Source organism: Pseudonaja textilis, chromosome 16 (assembly GCF_049901715.1).
Source record: "Pseudonaja textilis isolate UNSWEBS1 chromosome 16, rPseTex1.2, whole genome shotgun sequence".
Lineage (NCBI taxonomy): Eukaryota > Metazoa > Chordata > Lepidosauria > Squamata > Elapidae > Pseudonaja > Pseudonaja textilis.
This window is the reverse complement of record NC_142005.1, coordinates 1462008-1484580: the sequence shown is the minus strand read 5'-3', so window position 1 is coordinate 1484580 and position 22573 is coordinate 1462008. Positions and strand designations below refer to the sequence as shown.

Genomic DNA, 22573 nt, shown 5'->3' with positions numbered 1-22573 from the left:
AGGTCTCCTAGTCCAACCCCCTGCTCAAAGCAGGAAACCCTACAGCATTTCAGACAAATGGCTGTCCAGTCTCTTCTTAAAAACCTCCAGCGATGGAGCAGCACCCACAACTTCTGGTGGCAAGCAGTTCCACTGGTTAATTGTCCTCACTGTCAGGAAATTTCTCCTTAAGTTTCCAGGTTGCTTCTCTCCTGGGTTAGTTTCCATCCGTTGCTTCTTGTCCTGCCTTCTCAGGGGCTTTGGAGAATAAGTTGACCCCGCTTCCTCTTTGTGGCAGCCTGTTAGATATCGGCAACCGATTCATATTTATGACTGCACTCTAAAAAGACCATAGAAATATTTTATGAGTTGACAGCCAGATTCACTTAACCGCCGGGTTACTCCTTGAAGAACCGCAAAGGTTCGCTTAACAACCACGGCATGAAAAAAGTCGCGAAATGGAGCCAAACAAAAACGCCTCACTTAACAGCATCCATTTTGGGGCTCGGTCGTGGCCGTAGGCGGAGGACTCCCTGCCTTGACTTTGTGACCTTCTCCTTTGGCAGGTAATGCCCCCCAGCATCATGGTCGCCGGGATCTACTGCGCGGTGGTGGCCGTCTTCTTCACGACGGTGAAAACCGTCAACTACCGTCTCCACACCATGTTCGACCAGGGGGAGATCGTGGAAAAAAATTCGGTGCTGGTAGAATCTGGCAAGGCCGATGAGAGAGCAGCTGCTGACGACGACAATTTGACCAGGTGAGTAAAGGCAGCACAGGGCAGGCAGTCCTCGACTTAAGACAGTTCGCTTAGCGACCGTCCGAAGTTACGACGGCACTGCAAAAAGAAAAGCGACTTAGGAACGTTTTTCACACTGAGCGACCTTGAAAGCATTTCCTGGGATCCAGATTCAGACGCTTGGCAACTGACTCGCATTTACGACCCTTGCCGTGTCCTGGGGGTCACGTCATCCCCTTTTGCCGACCTTCAATGGGGAAGCCCGATTCGCTTAACAACCTAACTGAGCAACTGCAGTGATTCAGTTAACAACCGTGTTGCTATCTTACAACCACAGCGATCCACTTAACTGAGGCCAGGAGGTTTTAAAACGGGGCACAACTCACCTAACAACGGTCTCACTTACCAACAGAAATTTGGAGCTCAGTTGTGGTCATAAGTCGAGGACTACCTAGATTCTCCAGTTTAGGGAACAATTTCCAACCTGGGATGAAGAAGTCGGTTTTGAGATTTAACAGATGAGCAGTGTTGGAAGGGACCACTGGTGGTCAGCGAGAAAATTTTGGTGGTCCACAGAGAAATGTCACCTCCAGAGCACACACACACACACACCCGCCAAAGCAATTAATCCAGGCTGCGTGCCGCCCACATGGCCCACGGAGACCCTCCCTCCCTACTCACTCCTTACCTGGCAAATTTCCCTGTTAAGTTGCTATTTTCCCTTTGTCCGACCATCAGGCGTTCTGCTCTGCCGGGAGATTTCGATTAGCTACAAAGCAGGAAATCTTTGCATTTCTTGCTTTCTAGCTAACCTTTAGATCTTTGGCTCTGCTTTTAAGCAGAGCCGAACCTTCCTTAGAACCGAAGCAGCGCAGACTCAGGTAGGTGATGGCAGAAACACAGACCTCTAAGTGAATCTTATTCTGTGAGCAACTCAATCTGCCTGCCTGCTTTGCCTGATTTGGGGTAAAAGTTGCTCTTTTTTTAAATAAAAAAAAAATCAATATTTATATAAATGTTTATAATTTTTACATACAAGCCACGCCCAGGCAGTCCCAGGACCACCAAGCCAGGCCCACAAATTAGGCCACGCCCACAGAACTGGTTGTTAAGAATTTTAAATCCTACCCCTGCCTGTGTGTGTGTGTGTGTGTGTGTGTGAGAGAGAGGGAGGGAGAGAGAGGGAGGGGGAGAGAGGTTAGATCCGATCTCTCTCTCTCTCTTCCTCTCCCACCAAGGTCAGCAAGCCACCATCGGTCAAAATTCATAATAGTGGGATTTAAAGTTCTGCCTTTGTTGGTCCCTGAGGTCCAAAAGGTTGGCGACCCCTGATCTAGTCCAACCCCCTGCCCAAGCAGGAGACCCTACCTCGTTTTGTATAAGCCTTTGTTTGTTCCTTTCTTCCAAGGTGGAATTCCATTTTTTGGGGGGAGGGGAATTGGACTTCACCCCTTTTCCTCTGCAGGGACCCCGGAGGCGTCGAGATGACCGTGTTCCGTAAAGTGAGTTCCACCCCACCGGTGAGATGCAGTTCGCAGCATTCTGTCTTCGGCTTCAACCAAGTCATGGTAAGGGGGAGAGAGTTTGCGTTGAATGTCCCAAAGGTACATTTTTGTCAAGAGGCAACTGGGCTTTCCGGTTTTTTTCTTTGAAGACGTTTCGCTTCTCCTCCAAGAAGCTTCTTCGGCTCTGACTGGATGGTGGGGAATGGAAGGATCGATACTCCTTGCAGGCAGCTGGTCATTTGCCTCCTTTTAGAGGGTTGTTGAGGCCACTTGGAGGTTTATCTGTGTCTTCAGGGTCACCGATGGGTGTGGAAGGACCCATTTACCTGAGGACACCAATAAACCTCCAAGTTCACTTAACAGCCAGGTGACTAATTTGTCAACTGCAGTGATTCCCTTAACATGGGAGGCAAGGAAGGTTGTAAAATGGGGCGAAATTCACTGTCTCGTTTAGAAAATGTGAACTCCGTTGTCATAAGTCGAGGACTACCTTTACAGATGAAGCTTCGCTCGTTTGCTCGCCCACCGCTCATCTCCAGCTGTGCGTCCCAGTTCCTAACAGGCCACAGACTGGTTTCGTCTGTGGTCTGTTAGGAAGTGGGATTTGTGTCAGTGGTGAGACTCAAATTTTTTCACTACCGGTTCTGTGGGCGTGGCTTGGTGGGCGTGGCATGGCTTGGTGGGCGTGGCAGGGGAAGGATATACTGCAAAATCCCCCTTCCCTCCCCACCCCCCTAACCTGCTTTCCAGCTCCGTTCTCCTGGGCAGGGCAACCAAAGGAGACTCAGCCAATCAGCTGGGACTTGGGAGGCGGAGAAGAGATGGGGGCGGGGCCAGTCAGAGGCGGTATTGGCCGGTTCTGTTCAAAATGTCCGCTACTGGTTCTCCAGAATCAGTCAGAACCAGCCGAAGACCCACCACTGACTTGCGTGTTGTATGAACCCAACTCCATCTTTCACCATAAGCTTGGCATTTCTGAAGTGACATTAACCCCAGATTATTCAAAGATCTTATTTATTTATACATCACATAAAAAGCTGAGTGCTTTTTATAGGAAGCTCTCTAGCGGGGATGGGCAGTATAGAAATTCGATAAAAGCCCTAAAAATGAACTCAATAAATAAATGTAACGAACTCCTTTCAGCTCCCAAGAACTTACGTCCGTCCCCGGAATGGAATTTTCTGGGCTATTTTGCAAAGAAGCTGTATAGATCACGGGTATCCAAGCGTGATCCACCGTAAGACTTGTGGATTTCAACTCCCAGGAATCCTCACCCAGAATGGCTGGCTGGGGAATGGTGGGAGTCGAAGTCTGGAAGTCTTAAAAAGTTGCCAAGGTTGGACATCCCTCTATAGACGCCAATCTGGAAATAAAAAAATAAAAAATTGGAAGGCGGGCCCTCCTGCGGGGAAATTTCCCTACCGTTTTCTGTAGAATTCTTTTCCAGACCTTCGAGGTTTGCCTCACTGTTGCCTTCCCTCCTAGGATCTGCTGCCCCACCTGGAAGATGGAGGCCCTGTCCGAGGTAAGCAGCGGAGAGAGTTAAAAGTAGTTAGGAAGGGAAGGGTTAAAAACCCGGGGTGGGATTCAAACATCCCAGGAACTGGTTCGCTGCCCAGTTGCTGGGTGGCCGGAGCCTCCTGCAACGTCCGGGAGGGAGGGCCGTTTTTCAGCTGCCCCGGGCTCCGGAGGCCCTCCCAAAAAACGGAAACAGGCCCCCTTCCGGAACGTCCCGTTCGGCCTGTTTTTTCGCCGTCCCAGATCCTCCTTGCAGACCCTGCCCTTCCCTGCGTTCAAAAGTGGGGCCCGTGGAGGCTCCTGGGAGGGGCAGGGCAGGCCGGGGCCAGCCGATCGGTTCAACTACCGGTTGGGTGAACCGGGTATCCATTTAACCTCCGGTTCACGCGAACCGCTAGACTCCCACCCCTGGTTAAAAACAAGATCGAGAGGGACGACGAGTGCTTCCCCAACAGAGGTGAGCAGCCACGGCCCCTTGGCAACCTATAAACTTCAACTCCCAGAATTCCTCAGTGGGTCGAGGGAGGTCTTGGGTTCCCCCCCCCATGGTTTTCTCCACTCTGAGATATCTCCTGCATGGAGATATTTAACCCATGCTTAGAGTAAAGCAAGGTGGGATCGCTTTCATTGCACGTAATGCAGTTAACGAATCCTCGGGTTACGAATGTAATTGGCGGGCTCTATTACGTCCGTAACTGGAGGATTACCTGTATTCCTGACGGTTGCCGCTTCCTGGGGTCAGTTGATCATAACTTGCCAACCTTCCCAGCCAGCCAAGCAAAGCCAGGTGGGTGGGTGGGGAAGCTGCATTTGCTTAATGACCAAACGGTCCGCTTAACAGCTGTCTTGCTTAGCAACGTGATTCTGCTCCCCGTTTTGGTTGTGAGTTGAGGAGGGGCGATAGAGGAAGCAGGGAGATGGAGGAAGTCTCCCTCAAAAATCTTCTCCCGCAGATATCAAGGAGCTCGTCCGAGAACAGGGAAGCAACAACGTCATTGTGACGGCCGCTGACCGAGACATGCTTCAGTGCTGCTCCCCAGAGAGTCACGGTGAGTTCTAGGATCCCGGGGAACGGGTTTGGGAAAGGAAAGACGGTCAAGCGAGGTGAGAAAAATTGCTCAAAGGGTAAAAGAGAGCCAGTCTGGCCTAGTGTGTAAGGCAGTAGGGGAGGAGCTAGGAGACGGGGAGTTCTAGCCATGCAAGAGAGCTGGGTGACTTTGGGCCAATCGCCAGGAGGGGTTCGTCGGTAAAAGACAGTGACTTGGGCGGTGAGTTCTAGTCCCGCCTTAGGTATAAAAGACAGCCAGGTGACTTTGGGCCAAGAACCAGGAGATGGTGAGTTCTAGTCCCGCCTTAGGCAGGAAAGACAGCCAGGTGACTTTGGGCCAAGAACCAGGAGATGGTGAGTTCTAGTCCCGCCTTAGGCAGGAAAGTCAATGGGTGACTTTGGGTCAATCACGAGGAGACGGTGAGTTCTAGTCCCGCCTTAGGTATAAAAGATAGCCAGGTGACTTTGGGCCAAGAACCAGGAGACGGTGAGTTCTAGTCCTGCCAAGCACGAAAGCCAGGTGACTATGGACAATTCACTAGGAGATGGTGAGTTCTAGTCCTGCCTTAGGCACAAAAGCCAGCTGGGTGACTAGGTCAGTCACCAGGAAATGGTGAGACGTAGTGCCAAGTTAGCCTTGAAAGCCAGCTGGGTGACGTTGAACCGATCACTTTCTGCCAGCCCAACCCACCTGGCAGGGTTGATGTTGTGAAATAGGAGGAGAAAGGAGTATTTAAGTATGTTTCCTCCCTTGAAGTCATGTTAAAAACTACATAAAGGCAGGATATAAAAATCTAATAAATAAAATAAAACTGGCTCCTCCCCCTCCTTCAATATCCCAGAGGTGGAAATGTGACCCTAACTGTGTCTTCTCTCTCTCTCTCTCTCTCTCTCTCTCTCTGCAGCCGAACCTCCGGCTCCTTCTGCAGACCCGGAGGGCCCGAAGCCCCCTGCTTTCGATCCCCAAGGGAGGAGACCCCTCCTCCCACCTCAGGAAGCAGCCCCCGCCCCTCCCTGTCCAGACCTCTGTCCAGAGCACCGATTCCTCCGAGCAATCTCCCCAGGGCACGGACGGGGCCCAGGCCCCACGCTGGACACCCAGCGAGTCAGAGAGCGTGGGGGACACCCCTCTCAGCCCGCTCCTCAAGGGCAGCTTGAGCGAGGAGCTCAGCCACAGCTTCCTCAGCCTGGCCCTGCCGGAGTCCAGCAGCCACAGCCGGCGGGAGAAGCACCACTCGGGGGCCGAGTACCAACCCCTGGAGCCCCGTCCCGAAGGCCCCCACAAGGCCGGCTCGTCCGACAGCTGCTTCAGCGGCACCGATAAGGAGACCCCCAGCACCTTGAGCAGTTACCGCAGCGAGAAAACCAACTCTACCCACTTGGACAGCCCTTCCTTGGGGCCCGGCCACGAAGAGGGGGTCCCGGGAGAGGAAGCCGGCCCCTCCTCGCCTCCCCCGGCCGACGGGGGCAGCGACACGGACGCCCTGTCCGACAGCGAGCTGATCCGTTCGCCCGAGCTGGCTTTCCTGGGGGAGCTGAGCTTCGACACCCAGAACACGTTCAACTCCCTGGAGACGGTCAAAGGGGACGGCGAGGCGTGGGGGGGCCCCAAGCCAGAGCAAGTGGTCCGGCCGAAGGATTTGGGGCTGAAGAGCCGGGCCCGCCTCTCCCGGAAGCACGGCAGCTCCTACCTCCCCATGCGCACCCTCCTGGACAGCAAGGCCTACACCGAAGGGTTCTTTGCCGACGAGGACTCCAGCGATTGCAGCGACCTCAGCCGGGCGTCGAGTTTGCACTCGCAACACAACTACAGCTCGGACAGTTCCTCCAGCACCTCCTGCTACTCTCCCGAGCGCCACGCCCCGGCCCAGCACAGCCGGCATGGCGTCCCCATGGCCGAGACCAAACCCCCTCCCCCTCCGCCGGACAGCTCCACGCTGCCCGCCCTGCCCTGCCATTACGCTCAGCGCACCGGGAGCACCACCAGTGCCAAGACTCACGCCCGGGTGCTCAGCATGGACAGCAGCGGCCAGCTGGCCGAAGGGAAGCCTCCCGGCCCTCTGACCGTTTCCAAGTCGGACCTGGAGTCTCACGCGGGGAAACTGACTGGGGAACAGGAGCTGGGCAGTGCCGTGCGCAGCCAGTCAGCCAACCAGCCCGGCTGGCGGGGAGAGCTGCAAGCCGAGGGGGCCATCGGGGGAGGTAAGGCCTCTTAAATGGGGCTGTGCTCCCGACGGAAGGCACTATTTGTAGTTCAGGGTGGAAATGTGTGTGTGTGTGGTGGTGGTGGGGGCGGTTTCCGTGGGTGGGAGTATCTGAATTTGGCTGCTTTCCTGCAAACATTTCATGACCCAACTAGGGAAGATCATCAGTGCTGGAAGGGAGTGGGGTTTGGAGAAAGGAGGAGGAGGGAGGGAGGAGGAAGAAGAGGAGGGAGGAAGAGGAGGAGAAAGATGAAGGAGAAGAAGAAGGAAGAAGAGGAGGAAGAAGAGGGAGGAGGAGGAAGAAGATGAGGGAGGAGAAGAAGAGGGAGGAGGAGGAGAAGGGAGGAGGAGGAAGAGGAGGGAGGAGGAGGAGGAAAAGATGAAGGAGAAGAAGAAGAGGGAGGAGGAGAAGGAAGAAGAGGGAGGAGGAGGAAGAGAGAGGGAGGAGGAGGAGGAAGAGGAGGGAGAAGAAGAAGAGGAAGAAGACGAGGGAGAAGAAGAGAGCGGAGGAGGAAGAAGAAAGGAGGAGGAGGAAGGCGGAGAAGAAGGGAGGAGCAGGAGGAGGAAGAGAGGGAGAAGGAGAAGAAGGAAGAAGAGGAAGAAGAAGAGGGAGGAGGAAAAGTTAGTCCTTGATGCTCTCTGAGCTTGTCAATTTGCTAGCAGATGTTTCATTACCGAACTATTTAACATCATCAGTGCTGGAAGGGAGTGATTTTCCCTGGCAGTGTTGGTGAGAGTCTTCTCGGTGGTTCTTCCTAGATCTGGCTGTTGTTTACTGTTCGATTGTCGGTCGGAGTTGGTTTTTCCTGGATTGGAGTTTTGTGTATTTCTTGAGTGTTGAGCCAGTGTTAATTTTGGCATTCATTCTACTCCTCTGGGTGTTGATTGCTGGTGAAGGACCAAAACACTGACGATGTTACCTAGTTGGGTTATGAAAGGTCTGCAAGACAACAAGCTCTCAGAGAGCACCAAGGACCCCACAGCAAACACAGGGCATGAAGCTCAGCTGATCAGGGGAGAAGCCAGTTTGAGCCAGTTGTTGTTCGGCGGTTCACAACCCCGTCACGCCCACGCTGGCTTCTCCTTTTCGCTTCCAGCTGCCCCCGGGGAGGAGCTGTCCAAGACGGACCAATCCAGCAACATCAAGCGCGTGCAGGCAATGCGACGGAGGCACAACGCAGGAAGCAACCCCACCCCGCCATCCTCCGTAATGGGGTCCCCCCCGAGGTAAGCCGGTCTGCCAGTGGCTTTTGCCCACGGCAGCTGGGGCTCTCCGGCCTCTCTCACACACACACCCTTCTCTCTCCGTTCTTTATGTGCAGTTTGCAGGACCTCCAGCGGGGCCGAGCCTCCTCCCACTCCCGGGCGCTGACCCTGCCCTCGGCCCTCCAGTTTGCCAGCTCGCTTCTGCTGCCCCGCGGCGCCATCCATGAAGCCTGCAACTTTGACGACACTTCCGAGGGGCTGTCCATTACTTCTACGACGAGAGCGGTGAGTGGGGGAGTTGGGGGGGAGGACGGACCTGGCAGCTCCATTAACGGGGAGGGAACTTGTACTGGTGGCTGTTCTGACCAAGGCTTCCCAAGACCGTAATTAAGCACACACTTAGTGAAAACAACTCTTGTTTTATCTCAGTGCTGGGAATTACGTTCATTCCCAGCCGGTAATAAGTCCCAAACTGTCCCTCGAGATAAGCACCCACCTTTCTCTCCTTTGAATTGCTGCCAACAACTAGAGTGCCAAATGAATTATAAAAAACCGACCAAAGTACAAAATCCACACAGAGCTTCAAGGATTAATCCGAACAGAGCAAACGACTTTGCTTCCTGCAAAGGTTTTCCTACCTTTGCCTGTCCTTTATACCTTTGGGGAGGGGCAGTCACCTCCCAGCCTTACTCCCGAGTCGCCCCTTTTGTCTTAGCTGCTCTCGCCTTCTGGCAGCTCTGCGCACACGCACACTGAGCACAGGCTCCCCTTGTTCCTCGGCCTCGCTGCTGCCAGGCTCCGAAGGCTCCGGAGTCAGCACCCCACTCCCAGGTGGTCCTGGCCCCATCTTTGCATCGGAGGCAGGACCCTCATCTGAATCCTCTCCAGACTCCCAGTCTGGTCCCCGTTCTTCCCCACTGTCCGATTATTCTGCCGTCCGCACAGGCTGCCAGCGAGCCACAACCACTAAGCCAGCCCATTACAGTTGTAAGTTGTTGTCGTTAAACTTAAATCGCAGTCAGGATGCGGCCCATGGTTATAAATGCAGGCTGGTTGGTTGCTGAGTGAGCAGGATGCAGTCATGTGACTGTGGGTGGTGGTGATGGGGAATTCCAGCCATGGATTACATTATCCGGATTACATCCCAGAGTTTGGAAGGAGCTGGCAGGTGTTATTTTGGAGACTTTGGGGGGGAAAAAGTGCAGAGGAGCAAACTTAAGTTGATTCAAGTCTCTCAATGTGGCCCATTTTACTCTTCTGTCCAGGCGTCCGGCGCTCCTACACTTTCGGTCTTGCCGGGGGCGGCTACGAGAACCCAGTGGGGCAGCAAGTGGGCATGGAACACGCCACCAACAGCGGCTGGTGAGTCTCTGTTTCAAGGGGCCAAAATGTATTCTGACCATGGCTTCCGAGACCATAATTAAGCCCACGCTTAGTGAAAACAACTCTTGTTTTATTTCAACGCTGGGGATTATGTGCATTCCCAGCCCGTAATGAGTCCCAAACAGTTGCTCGAGATAAGCACCCACCTTTCTCTCCTTTGAATTGCTGCCAACAAGTAGACTGCCAAATGAATTATAAAAAACCGACCGAAGTACAAAGTCCACACAGAGCTTCAAGGATTAATCCGAACAGAGCGAACGACTTTGCTTCCTGCAAAGGTTTTCCTACCTTTGCCTGTTCTTTATACCTTATGGAAGGGGCAATCACCTCCCAGCCTTACTCTCGAGTCGCCCCTTTTGTCTTAACTGTTCTTGCCTTCTGGCAGAGAGAGAGAGAGAGAGAGAGAGAGGAAAGAGGGAGGGAGGGAGAGAAGGAACGAGAGAGAGAGGGGGGAAGGAGAGAAAGAAGGAGGGAGTGAGAGAAGGAAAGAGGGAGGGAGGGAGGGAGAGAAGGAGGAGAGAGAGAGGAAGGAAGGAAAGAGAAGGAGGGAGGGAGGGAGAGAAGGAAGGGAAAGGAAAAGGGAGAGAGAAGGAAAGAGGGAGGGAGGGAGAGAAGGAGGGAGAGAGAAGGAAAGGGAGGGAGGGAGAGAAGGAGGAGAGAGAGAGGAAGGAAAGAGAAGGAAGGAGGAGAGAGAAAGAAGGAGGGAGAGAGAAGGAAGGGAAAGGAAAAGAGGGAGAGAGAGAAGGAAAGATGGAGGGAGGGAAAGAAAGAAGGAGGGAGAGAGAAGGGAAAAGGGAGGGAGGGAGAGAAGAAAGGAGAGAAAGAAGGGAGAATGGAGAGATAGAGAAGGAGGGAGGGAGAGAGAAACTTGCTGGTGTCCAGCAATTAAAAAAAAAAAGGAGGAGGATTTAGTCCAGCAGGGACCGTTCCATCGCTGATTGTCTCGTCGCTCTTCTGTTTGCCTCGGCAGGGACAGGCACTCCCATTCCTCCAGTTTTAACTCCGCGGAAGTTCCCGAAGGGACCCCCGCCCTCTCCCTGCTGCAGCCGCGGCCGGTGGTCCTCCAGGGGATGCAGGTGCGCCGGGTGCCCCTGGAGATCCCGGAGGTGAGCATTTGGAGGCTGATCTCGAGGCTCTTTCAAGCGCTGCTTTTCAAATGTCTGTGAAGAGTATCAGTCGGGGGGGGCGATTCAACCGGTATCCACGGCCGCTTCGGTGAGCGCACACTCCGCCCGCGTACTCCAGAGGTGGTATTCAGCAGGTTCTGGCTAGTTGTGGAGAACCGGTAAGCGGATATTTTGACTAGTTCAGAGAACCGACCAATACCGCCTCTGACTGGCCCCGCCAACCCCATCTATTCTCCGCCTCCCATTGAGTCCCAGCTGATTGGCTGGGTCTCCTTTGGTTGTCCTGCCCAGGAGAACGGAGCTGGAAAGCAGGTTAGTGGAGCGGGGAGGGAAGGGGGATTTTGCAGTACCCTTTCCCCTGCCACGCCCACCAAGCCCCGCCCACAGAATCGGTAGTAAAGATTTTTGAATCCCACCACTGGCGCTTGGGCGTCTGCCCCATGTTTAGCAGAGCTAATATTTCCCTTCAACTGCAGCTGAAGAAAACAGCGGTGGCACTTGGCAAGCTGCTCTGCTAGGCGAATCAGCTGTGCTCTTATAAAAAGTCATAAGGCACAGGAAAGAGCCGGGGCCGGCGGGTGGGCCCTCATGCTCGTGGGAGCAAACCGGTTTGGAGCCAGTTGATCCTTGGAACCGAGGGTTCAGCCGAACTGGTTTAAACTGGGAAATCCCACCCTTAGTATCAATCATTCAGGTCATGGCTATCCCAAAGGTGGCTTGGCACCAGGAGGAGGAGGAAGAAGGAAGGAGGAGGAAGGAGGAGGAGGAGGAGGAGGAGGAGGAGGAGGAGGAAGAAGAAGAAGAAGAAGAAGAAGAAGAAGAAGAAGAAGAAGAAGAAAAGAAGAAGAAGAAAAGAAGAAGAAGAAGAAGAAGAAGAAGAAGAACAAGAAGAACAAGAAGAAACACGATGCAAACTCTTTAATTTCGCAACGTACGGACAGAACTTAATAATAGTTTTTGTTGGGAAATAAACGTGACTGTCCTAGACCAAGCCAAGTCCAAAATCGCCAGGGTGTTTCTAGAAGCCTGGCACTATGACAAATTAGCTATCAATAGACACATAGATAAGAGTAAGATAAGATTTAAGCGGAGAGGAGAGGAGGAGAAGAAGAGAAGAGAACAGAAAAAGGAGAGGAGAGGATAATCTTCATTTTCAGTTTTTTACTGAGCACACTGGCACCCATTAAGAGTGAAATTCTGTTGCCTACTCTCAAAAGAAAGTATATGTATCTACGAATACACGTACATCACACACATATACACGTGCTTTTTTGGTATATGTGTTTTTTTTATTCATAAACATTTTGAATAAGTGTATTGTCAGAGCACATCATTTACAGAAAAGCAAAAAGAAAAACAAATGTATTAACATATACCGATAATACTAATAACAGTGTAACAGAATAGTTTTGATTATATTTCTCTTTGTAGCTTATTTATGATTCTGTTAATTAACATTGGCATATTTATAATTATAAACCCTCTTTATATTTAATTCATACATAGCAATAATTTTTCTTCACCTAATTCCACCTCTTATCTCTAACCACTCGTAAAATCTATTCCATGTTAAATACTATTTTGTCCTTTGTTTTTAATGTCAATCCATCTCTGCACAGTCTAATATACACATGCTATATACTGTACATACATATACATACCTACACCCATACTCATACACACATCCACACGCATATTAATCACTGTCCATCTTGAATATATACCAGAAAGAGGAAACTTGAGAGTTCACAAGGTTGGTGCTATATGGAACAAAGCTGTGACTGAATCTGGATGTTCTTTGAATCTTTGAATCTGGATGTGCTTTGGATACCCTGAAGCCCCCTCCCAAAACAAGGAAAACAGGTCATGGAGACGATGTGTAGCGTCCCAGAAAATCCTGTGGACCTTGCTCAAGGATCGCTTGTAGGCGATGTCCTGCATGGAAGGGAGCGAACGAGCAACAATAATAAGCAACAACAATAATAAATAAAGAAATAAAAACCATAGACATCTATGGACTAGGCAAAGAGACAGTCAACCAGCCCAAAAGAGAACAAAAAGACTCCAGCAATTCACCACCAGCAACCAGATCAGGGTAGATTAAGTCCAAGACTGACCTCAGAAGAACAATCAAGCCAACAATACCCCCAATCAAGAAACTGCCAAAGAAGCCAACAGTAAACAGCCCAACCAAAGAATCTCTTAAGACTGTCCCCTCCAACATCGACAGGGCAAGCCACTAAAATACAGACTCGGAGCAAATTCCACTCCTGACTAGTACTGATGATGTTACCTAGTTGGGTAATGAAACGCCTGCAAGAAAACAGCCAAGCTCAGAGAGCACGAAGGGCCCCTTTGGAACAAATCAAAAGAGAATATCGTGGGTAGAAAGGACGGGTCCTCGGTGCTTTCTGAGCTTGGTTGTTTCCGAGCAGATGTTCCATTACCCAAACATCATCCGTGTTGGTGTTGCCAGCTGAGGAATTCTGGGAGTTGAAGTCCACACCTCTGGAAGATTTAAGAAACGCTCGCCTATACTGTATTTTCTATTGTGTTGAGGACGTGAAGGGGAATAGAAACGTTTCCATTGTTTGTTTTCTTTCCCCAGTTTGACCTTCTGGACCAAGAATCCCTGCACGAGTCCCAAGAAAACACCCTCATGATCGAGGATAAGTGTCACCCTCGACAGTACTACAAATTTTGGCTTCTTCCCGGGCACTGGATGCGAGTTCGCTACGACCGGTTGGCGCTGCTGGCTCTGTTGGATCGGTGAGCGTCCAGTTTGAGGGCTTTTCTGGGCTTATCTTAGGAGAGGAGGCATCTCTTAACACAAAAAGTGTGAGACAAACAGACACACACGCCTCCTAAACTGGCATAAAATGGCTGGCTGGCACCTTCTCACTTTGAGTCAACTTAGCAGCCCAAATAAACCCCCCAATTCTGCTAATTCGACTCGGTGGAGCGAGGCATGTGAGAACTTCAAACCGTGAAGACAATTCCAGTGTTTCTTCCAGCTATTTGCACAGGGGTGAACACAACTCCCATCGTTCCCGGGCGACTGATCCAGGGAATTGGGAAGTGGGTTATCATGTCGCTATATTCTTGGATGTGTTCCTTTTGCCTTGTTTATTGTTCTGTTATTTCACTTCTGTTGACACTCCCTTCGTCTTCCTTTTAATTATCGTAAGCTGCCACGGCGAGATAGATGGCAAATGAATTTGAACAAATAAATAAGTTTGCTTTGGGCACAGTATTAAGGCGATCGCCTCCTTCATTAACTCCATCTTTGGCCTAAGAATGCAACGTGCCAGTAGATGAATTCAGAATATTTAAGTGGAAAGTACATTTCCATGGCTAAGTAATGCGATTCGAAAGCAAAGTTGTGCAAAATGTACTGAAGGAAATTTGTAGCCGCAGTTCAGGGCTGACGTAACTTCCTTCCTTCCTTCCTTCCTTCCTTCCTAGCTCAAGGTTGACTCAGCCTTGTGTCCTTTCAAGATCGGTCAAATGAGGACCCAGATTGTTGGGGGCAAGAGGCTGACTCTGTAAAACAAATTAGAGACGGTTGGAAAGCACTGTGAAGCATTATATAAGTCTAAGTGCAATTTTGCTAAGTTTGAGAACTCAGCAAAGGTGTGTAAACTGTGACCCCCAGGATTACTTTCCTCTGCTTCCCCCCAAATTTGGATGGATTCCCCAGCCCCTACAAAAGTTATTTATTAAAAACCGAGAGCTTTGTGTGTTGGAGGGCGAGCCAGCTGTTCGTTTGTTTTATCCATTTTTTCTTATTTCTCCCCTTCCAGGAATCGTCAAGTAGCCGAGAACGTGTTTGTGGTGTTCTTGGTGACCCTGGTGGCCTTCCTGGGCTACCTCCTCCTCCTCCAGGGCTTCTTCCAAGACATCTGGGTCTTCCAGTTCTGCGTGGTCATTGCCAGCTGCCAGTACTCTTTGCTCAAGGTGGGACCAGAGGGGTGGCCTTCAAACATTTTAGCAAGGGGTGGCTGGGTGGGTGTGGCCTAGTCGGCCTCCTGCACCACGGCCGGGGCGGAGGGCGTTTTTGCCTTCCCCGGGCTCTGGAGGCTTTCCCTGAGCCTCCGGGAGGGAGAAAATGACCTCCCCAGGCTCCCGAGGCTCCCTGGGAGCTGGAAACAGGCCCATTTCCGGCCTTCCCAAACTTCCAGGAGGCCCGTTTTTCACCCTCCCTGAGCCTCCGCGCACATCCTGCACTTACCTGCATCCAAAATGGGCCACGTGGGGGCTCCTGCGAGGGCGGAGCAGGGTGGGGGCAGCCAGGAGTGGGATTTGGGCAGGGGTGGGATTCCAATTTTTTAACAACCAGTTCTGTGGGCGTGGCTTAGGTGGTGGGCATGGCTTGGTGGTCATGTGACTGGGTGGACATGGCTTGGGGGTCATGTTATTGGCTGGGTGTGGCCAACTCAACATCACTCACATTGAGGCACGCCTGGCCTCTCGTGACTGTGGGGATGCTGCAACAGTTGTAAGTGTGAAAAATGGTCATAAGTCACTTTTTTCAGTGCCATTGTGACTTTGAATGGTCACTCCACACAAGCAAAGTACCAGCAAAGGAGGGGAAAAAACTCCAGAGAAGTTCCTGAGACAGGAAGTCTAGTCCTGCCAAGAACGTAATAAGGGTTGACGGAGAGGCAGTTTCTGTAAGCAACACCAGAATGCTTCCTTCCTGCCTTCCGTACAGGATTAGGCCAGTAATTTCTTCTAACAACCGGTTCTCCCAACTGCTTAGAGTGTTAACAGACGGTTCTAGCAAATAGGTGAGAACTGGTAGAATCCCACCCCTGGATTTGGGGGGTCTCCGAACTGCACAGAATCTTAGCTAGGGGGCTCTCCCGAACCCCCCCGAACCTCCCTGGGTGAAACAAAGGCTTCACCTGCCTCCCACAGCCTCCGGCAGGTTTGTTGAGAGTATAAAATATAGAGAACAGAGCTGAGTTGAGTACAATAGAATAGCATAGCAATAGCACTTAGACTTACATACCAGTTCACGGTGCTTTCCAGCCCCCTCTAAGCGGTTTTACCGAGTCAGCCTCTTGTCCCCAACAATCTGGGCCTTCATTTGACCCACCTCGGAAGGAGGGAAAGCTGAGTCAACCTGGAGCCTGGTGAGACTCGAACTGCTGGCAGCTGGCAGTCAGCCGAAGGAGCTTGCAGTACTGCACTCTAACCACTGCGCCACAGCAGCTCTTGGTGAGAGCGGTATGATTTGGCTCGAAAGGCTCTTCCTGGGGAAGTAAACGCTTCCAGGGAACCTTCCTGGCACAGACCGAGCAGTTAGCCGAGGCACGAAACAACGGAAACCCCTCAGAACAGAAATTCTCTCCTATTTTTATATACATTCTGTTCTGTTCTATAATTCTGTTCTATTCTATTCCCATTCCATTCTATTCTCTATATTTTATATTCTCTTCTATCTTTATATACATCCTATCCTATCCTATCCTCTATATCCCATTCCATTCTATTGACCTATGTGAGCTATGACCATTTTTTCACACTTACGATTGTTGCACTGTCCCAGTGTCGTGCAATCATTTCTATTTTTTTGGGTCTTTGTCCAACCTCTTTGCGAAGTAGACACAAGGTCTTATGGCCAGGCTAGGCCTATACCAGTGTTCCTGAACCTCAGACCGCTTCAAAAGTGCCGACTTCAACTCCCAGAATTTTGGGAGTTGAAGCCCACATGGTTTCGGTTGAGAAAGTCTACCCTTTCCTTGAATGTTGGACCTAGGAAGGCTCACCTTAGAGGTCCATAACAAAAATCTACCTTAGAACTCAGTGTTGGGTTGAATCCCCCCTTCGGTTATTTCTGAGTTGGGGAATCATCAGAAGCAAAGGACCAACTTTTTTTCCCCCTCTTTTTATTTCATTTTTTTTTTCCAGAGCGTACAGCCCGATGCCGCCTCTCCCATGCACGTGAGTATTGGACAAGGAGGAATCTGAACAGATTTAATAGGGGCAGGTGTGGAACTGGGGTTAAAGCAGCGTTTCTCAACCTTGGCAACCGTAAGATGTGGGGATTTCAACTCCCCCAATTCCCCAGCTAAGTTGAAGTCCACGTCTTTTAAAGCGTTCTGTCTGGGGAATTCTGGGAACTGAAGCTCACCCGTCTTTAAGGATGCTGGCCGGGGAATTCTGGGAGTTGAAGTCCACATCTCCTCATCCATGGTAGCTGGGTAAATCTGGGCGTTGACACCCATCTATTAAAGCATGCCGACTGGGGAATTCTGGGAATTGAAATCCACTCATCTTTAAGAGTGTTGGCTGGGGAATTCTGGGAGTAGGAGTCCACATCTCTTAAACCATGCTAGCTGGGGGGTTCTGGGAATTGAAGCCCACCCATCTTAAAGTTCCTGAGGCCGAGAAACCCCGACCTAAAACCAATTCTTGGGTGGGCAACTGGTGACCCAGTTCTTTCTGGGCCAGGCCCTGAGTGCCATAAATCTCTTGCCACCTTCCCAAAGCTTTTCCAAGCTTCGTTTTTCCTGGCAGGGACACAACTGGATCATTGCCTACAGCCGGCCGGTTTACTTCTGCGTGGCTTGCCTCTTGATTTGGCTGCTGGACCTGTGCGCTCGGATTGGGCCCTTCCCTCCCATCGCCCTCTACGATGTCACCCTCTTCTCCACCGACTTCTTCTACTGCACCCGGGACGTGGCTATCGGTAGGCGACCGGTTGCGGGGTTTGGGGAGAGCTCAGGCATCGTTAAAGCAACTCATGGTGGTGTCGTTAGTCGCGAAGGCGTGTCCGACCCTTTGCGTCCCCATGGACAACGTTCCTCCAGGCCTTCCTGTCCTCTAGCATCCACCAGAGTCCCTTGAAGCTCACACCAACTTCTTCCATGACTCCATCCAGCCCCCTCCTTCTCTGTCCTCCCCTTCTTCTTCTTCTTCTTTTGCCCACAACCGTTCCCAGCATTCGGTTCTTCTCCAGCGAGTCCTTCTTCCTTCTCATGAGGTGGCCAAAGTCTTGGAGTTTCCTCTCCAGGATCCGGCCTTCTAAAGAGCAGTCAGGGCGGATCTCCTCTAGGACTGACCGGTTGGGTGGCCTTGCAGTCCAGGGGCCTCGCTGGAGTCTCCTCCTCCAGCCCCAGAGTTCAAAGGCCTCCATTCTTTGGCGCTCAGCCTTCCTTGTGGTCCAACTTTCACAGCCATATTGTCAGCGTTCCAGAAAACCTCCACTCCAGCCAATCACCGCAAGGCAGACATCTTTTCAAAAGTTCTGTTTTAATTGGATAGTAAACTGGCACACCTGGGGAATCCCGAATCTGAAAGTTTTTATTTATTTATTTTAATTTATTTTGTCAAGCAATTATAAGATAACAGGTATAAGTATAAACATAGTTATGAATACATCAAATGGATGCAGGAAGAAAAAATAAAAAGAAACAATAGGACAGGGACGGTAGGCACTATTGGTGCGCTTACGCCCGCCCCTTACAGACCCTCTTAGGAAAGGGGTGAGGTCAATAGCAGACAGTCTAAGGTTAAAGTTTTTGGGGTTTGGGGAAGAAACCACAGAGTCAGGTAGAGTATTCCAGGCATTGACCGCTCTGTTGCTGAAGTCGTATTTCCTGCAATCCAGTTTGATGCGGTTTACCTTGAGTTTGTATCTATTGTGTGTTCTTGTGTTGTTATCGTTGAAGCTGAAGAATTCATTGCAATAAGTAAAAAAGATTACAAATCCACCCCCTGCACCCATCATCGCATTACAGGCCCCAATCACCATCCATCCCAACTTCAGACGCCCCCTCACCCAGGTGCCGAAATAACTTGACCTTGAATTAGAAAAAGAATGCTATTAGGCCTAACCACATACACTCCAAGAAATTCCCCCCCCTCCCATTTTCCCAGGCTCAGGAATGCGGAGTGTGGAAGGGTCTGGTGTCAATATGGCTTCTAGAGCTGACACATATATTTCAACTGGGAAAACCATAGCCTTGACTCTACACACGGTTGTTGGCAGGGTGATTTGTCTCTGCTTTTCAGTACGCTCTCTAGGTGGTACGCGGACATGATGTCGCCCTTGGCCTAATTTTTTTTTTTCCTCTCTTTTTTCCCCTCCAGTGTTCACGCTTTGCTTCCCGGCCATCTTCCTCTTTGGGCTTCTCCCGCAAGTCAACACTTGCTTCATGTACCTTCTGGAACAAGTCGAGATGAACATCTTCGGTGGGACAGGTGAGGAGGGGAAGGGTTTGGGGGAGTGGGGATATTTTGGAAGCGGGTTTGGAATTTGACGAGTGTAATAATAGGGGCGAATATTTGTGCCTCAGGCTTGAACTGGCGGCTCCTTGGTGCTCTTTGAGCTTGGCTGCTCTCTTGCAGATGTTTCATGAGCCAACTATGTAACAACATCAGTGTTAGAGGAGAGTGGGATTTGAGGAGGGGGAGGAGGAGGAAGAGGAGATGAAGAAAGTGGAGGAGATGGAGATGGAGGACTGAATTTCCTGGTGCTTTTTGAGCCTGATGGTTTTATTGCAGACATTTCAGGAGCCCACTATATAACAATATCAGTGCTAGAAGGGAGGAGGAATTGAGGAGGAAGAGGAGGAGGAGGAGGAGACAAAGACTAGGAGGAGGAGATGGAGAGGAAGGAGAAGGAGGACTGTGTGGTCCTAGGTGCTCTCTGAGCTTGGCTGTTTTCTTGAAGACGTTTCATGACCCAACTAGGGAACATCATCAGTGGGGTTTTGCTCCTTGTTAATAAGAGATGCTTCCAGGGTGGAATAGCCCTCAACTTACATTCATTGAGCGTCCGTTCCAAAGTGACACCTTCCCCTCTGCAGTTTTCTCTGCTGGCATTTTATTTGTTAGCTTTGTTCCAGGAAGTTTCTTCAACTTCCCGGTCGAGCCTCCCACCCTGAAGTCACTTGGTGGTGACCTATCCGCGCCCGGCTCGCTCAGCCTCTGAGATCAGCCAAAAGTCAAGCAGAAACTTGCTATTCACTGCCCCTGTTTTTCCTTTTCCACGTCCAGCGGCTACCAGCCCCCTCACCGCCTTGTTTGCCCTGCTCCGCAGCATCCTCGTGGCTGGCCTCCTCTACGGGTTCTGCCTCGGAGCCATCAAGGTATCGACTCTGGGAAGGAGGGTGGCTTTGGGGGAGGGGAGGATTATCTACAAGGGGTCAGCCCCCAAAACGACGTTTCTAGTCCCCAGGTTTGACCACACTGAGCGAGTGTCTAGCCTGGATCCTGTTCCGTGCTTGACTTGGGGAAAACAGATCGTAAAATATCCCAAAGGACTGGACTTTCTGTTTTGTTTTTCCTTTGAAGACATTTCGCTTCTCGTCCCAAAAGCTTCTTCTGCTCTGACTGGATGGTGAGGAACGGAAGGATTGGTACTCCTCACAGACCGCTGGGCGTTTGGGTCCTTTGAGAGGGCCGTTGAGGCCACTTGGAGGTTTATCTATGTTCTCAGGGTCACCTGAGAGGTGCAAATGGGTGTGGAAGGACCCATTTATCTGAAAACACAGCTCAACGTCCAAGTGGCCTCAACAGCTCTTTAAAAAGGATGCAAATGACCAGCTGTCTGCTAGGAATATAAATCCTTCCCTTCCCCATGCCCCAGTTGGAGTCTGACTCCGAGGGAGAGGAGGAACAGCCGACAGGGAGTGGGAGTGGGGCTTCAGTGGTTGTGGAGGAAACTGGGGAAGGGCACAGGCCAGATGGGCATTCAGAGGAAGACCCAGGCCCACCCCCTCTTCATCCTAGGGCACGCAGGGAGGAGCAGATAAGGGAGAAATGTGAGAGGCGTGGTCTACGGGGGAGGAAGGGGCCCTGATTCCCTTCGTGGGCTGCAGCTGGGAGGACTGTTTAAAAGGACAAACTGCCCATGGCAAAGTTGCTGGAAGCAAAGGAGCTTATCTGTGTTTTGGCTTCCTTCTAACCGTGTTTGCTGTGTTATCTGGTAGAAGTCTGCAATTAATCATCCTGGCCTGCCGTATTAATTCCTTCACTGTGGTTTGTGTTGGGTTTTTTTATTTCTAATGAACTTTACTTTGGGTGCTGGCTGCCTTTGCTCCCTCACTCCGTAGACTTGTTTTTTTTTTAAGAGTTTTGATATCCTCCTGAGGGCAATTGGACATTGGGGCTGAGTTGGAGGCATTAAAGGGACCTTCTCCTATTTTTGCGATGTTGTTATTTTTGTGTCACGCCCCGGGTTCATCACACATCCAGTCAGAGGGGAAGAAGCTTCTCGGATGAGAAGCGAAATGTCTTCAGAGAAAAACCAGAAAGTCCCGTTCCCTCTCGACAAAAATAAAAAGCATTTTTGGGACAACTGTGACCTGGATGGACTGAGAATCTCCGTAGACATCCTAAAATACGTTGTTGCTGCTCCTGGACAAACAACCTGGCTGTGCTTTGTAAACAAACCTGTGCTTTGTGCCGTCGGTACGTTGGCAACACCTGCATGCTGGACTTCCCTTTGTGTTCTCTTTCCGCTTTCCAGGTCCCGTGGGGTGACCAGCATGTGCCCGTCCTCTTTTCGGTCTTTTGCGGCATCCTGGTGTCCCTCTCCTACCATCTCAGCCGCCAGAGCAGCGACCCCACCATCCTCTGGTCTGTAGCCCCCCCCACACACACACACCCATCCCAAACCTTGGGGGGGGGGGGTTCGCTAGGGAAAAGACGAGATCCTGTTGGCTTGGATGCTGCTTTGGAATCCAACCAACCGTTTTTTTTCTTTCCTTCCCCCGACGACGGTTAGGTCTTTCATCCGCACCAAGCTTTTCCCCGAGTTTGACAACCGCAACGTGGACAATCCCCCGGTTGGTGTGAAGGATCCCCTCCCGGAGAAACTGCGCAACTCCCTGGTGAGGAAGGCCCATGCCACCCCTTCGGTTAATGGGGAGAAGGAACCAAACAAGGGGTGTCCAACCCGATTTCATGGAGAGCCACCTCAGGGTTGTGTTTGACGTTGGCGGGGGGAGGGTTGGGGCGTGGCCATTAAGGGCGTGGCCAGCTTGACCTCACTCGTGTCAGGGTGCCTGTCATGGCCCGAGCGCTCTGCTAGGGAAAATGGACTCCTGATTTCCGTTTTGGGCTGGGACAGCCTCCTGCAACCCTCTGCCATCAAAACATAACCCTGTATTCACTGGCAGAGGCTTGCAGGAGGCCTTCCCAGCCTAAAACGGAGATTGGGAGCCTTGTTTTCACTGGCAGAGGCTTGCAGGAGGCCTTCCCAGCCTAAAACGGAGATCGGGAGCCTTGTTTTCACTGGCAGAGGCTTGCAGGAGGCCTTCCCAGCCTAAAACGGAGATTGGGAGCCTTGTTTTCACTGGCAGAGGCTTGCAGGGGGCCGTCCTAGCCTAAAATGGAGATTGGGGCCTGTTTTCACTGGCAGAGGCTTGCAGGAGGCCGTCCCAGCCTAAAACGGAGATCGGGAGCCTTGTTTTCACTGGCAGAGGCTTGCAGGAGGCTGTTCCAGCCTAAAACGGAGATCGGGAGCCTTGTTTTCACTGGCAGAGGCTTGCAGGAGGCCTTCCCAGCCTAAAATGGAGATTGGGAGCCTTGTTTTCACTGGCAGAGGCTTGCAGGAGGCCTCCCCAGCTGAAAACGGAGGGAGCCTTGTTTTCACAGAGGCACCATGGGCTGGTCCATTGTTTCCAGGGTGGACCTGAGGGCCAGATCCGGCCTGCAGGCCTTGAATTTGACACTCCTAAACTAAACCATGATGAAAAAGGGTGTCCAAGGAGATCCAGCCGTGGAGAAGGTGCATGCCAAATCCAGAGCTTCTGGCTTCTCCTTTCGTGCTGTTCAGCATATCCGCCCCACTGTGTTAAACAGCAAAAAAAAAACCCTCCAGGGACAGGACCCCACAGGAAAACCTT

General features: G+C 51.3%; 1 protein-coding gene across 1 annotated transcript in view; it reads left to right on the top strand.

Annotated features, from left to right (window-relative positions):
- PCNX3 (pecanex 3) overlaps nt 1-22573 on the top strand; it is a 55721-nt gene that overhangs the window by 11042 nt on the left and 22106 nt on the right. The window contains 19 exon segments of the mRNA XM_087914120.1: nt 546-739; nt 2184-2286; nt 3709-3748; nt 4695-4790; nt 5695-5734; nt 5736-6991; nt 8091-8220; nt 8316-8455; nt 8458-8484; nt 9465-9561; nt 10553-10688; nt 13318-13478; nt 14513-14666; nt 16626-16658; nt 17235-17406; nt 18810-18920; nt 19719-19810; nt 21193-21302; nt 21451-21556. Of these exon segments, the coding sequence (XP_087770246.1) occupies nt 546-739; nt 2184-2286; nt 3709-3748; nt 4695-4790; nt 5695-5734; nt 5736-6991; nt 8091-8220; nt 8316-8455; nt 8458-8484; nt 9465-9561; nt 10553-10688; nt 13318-13478; nt 14513-14666; nt 16626-16658; nt 17235-17406; nt 18810-18920; nt 19719-19810; nt 21193-21302; nt 21451-21556 (3198 nt within the window).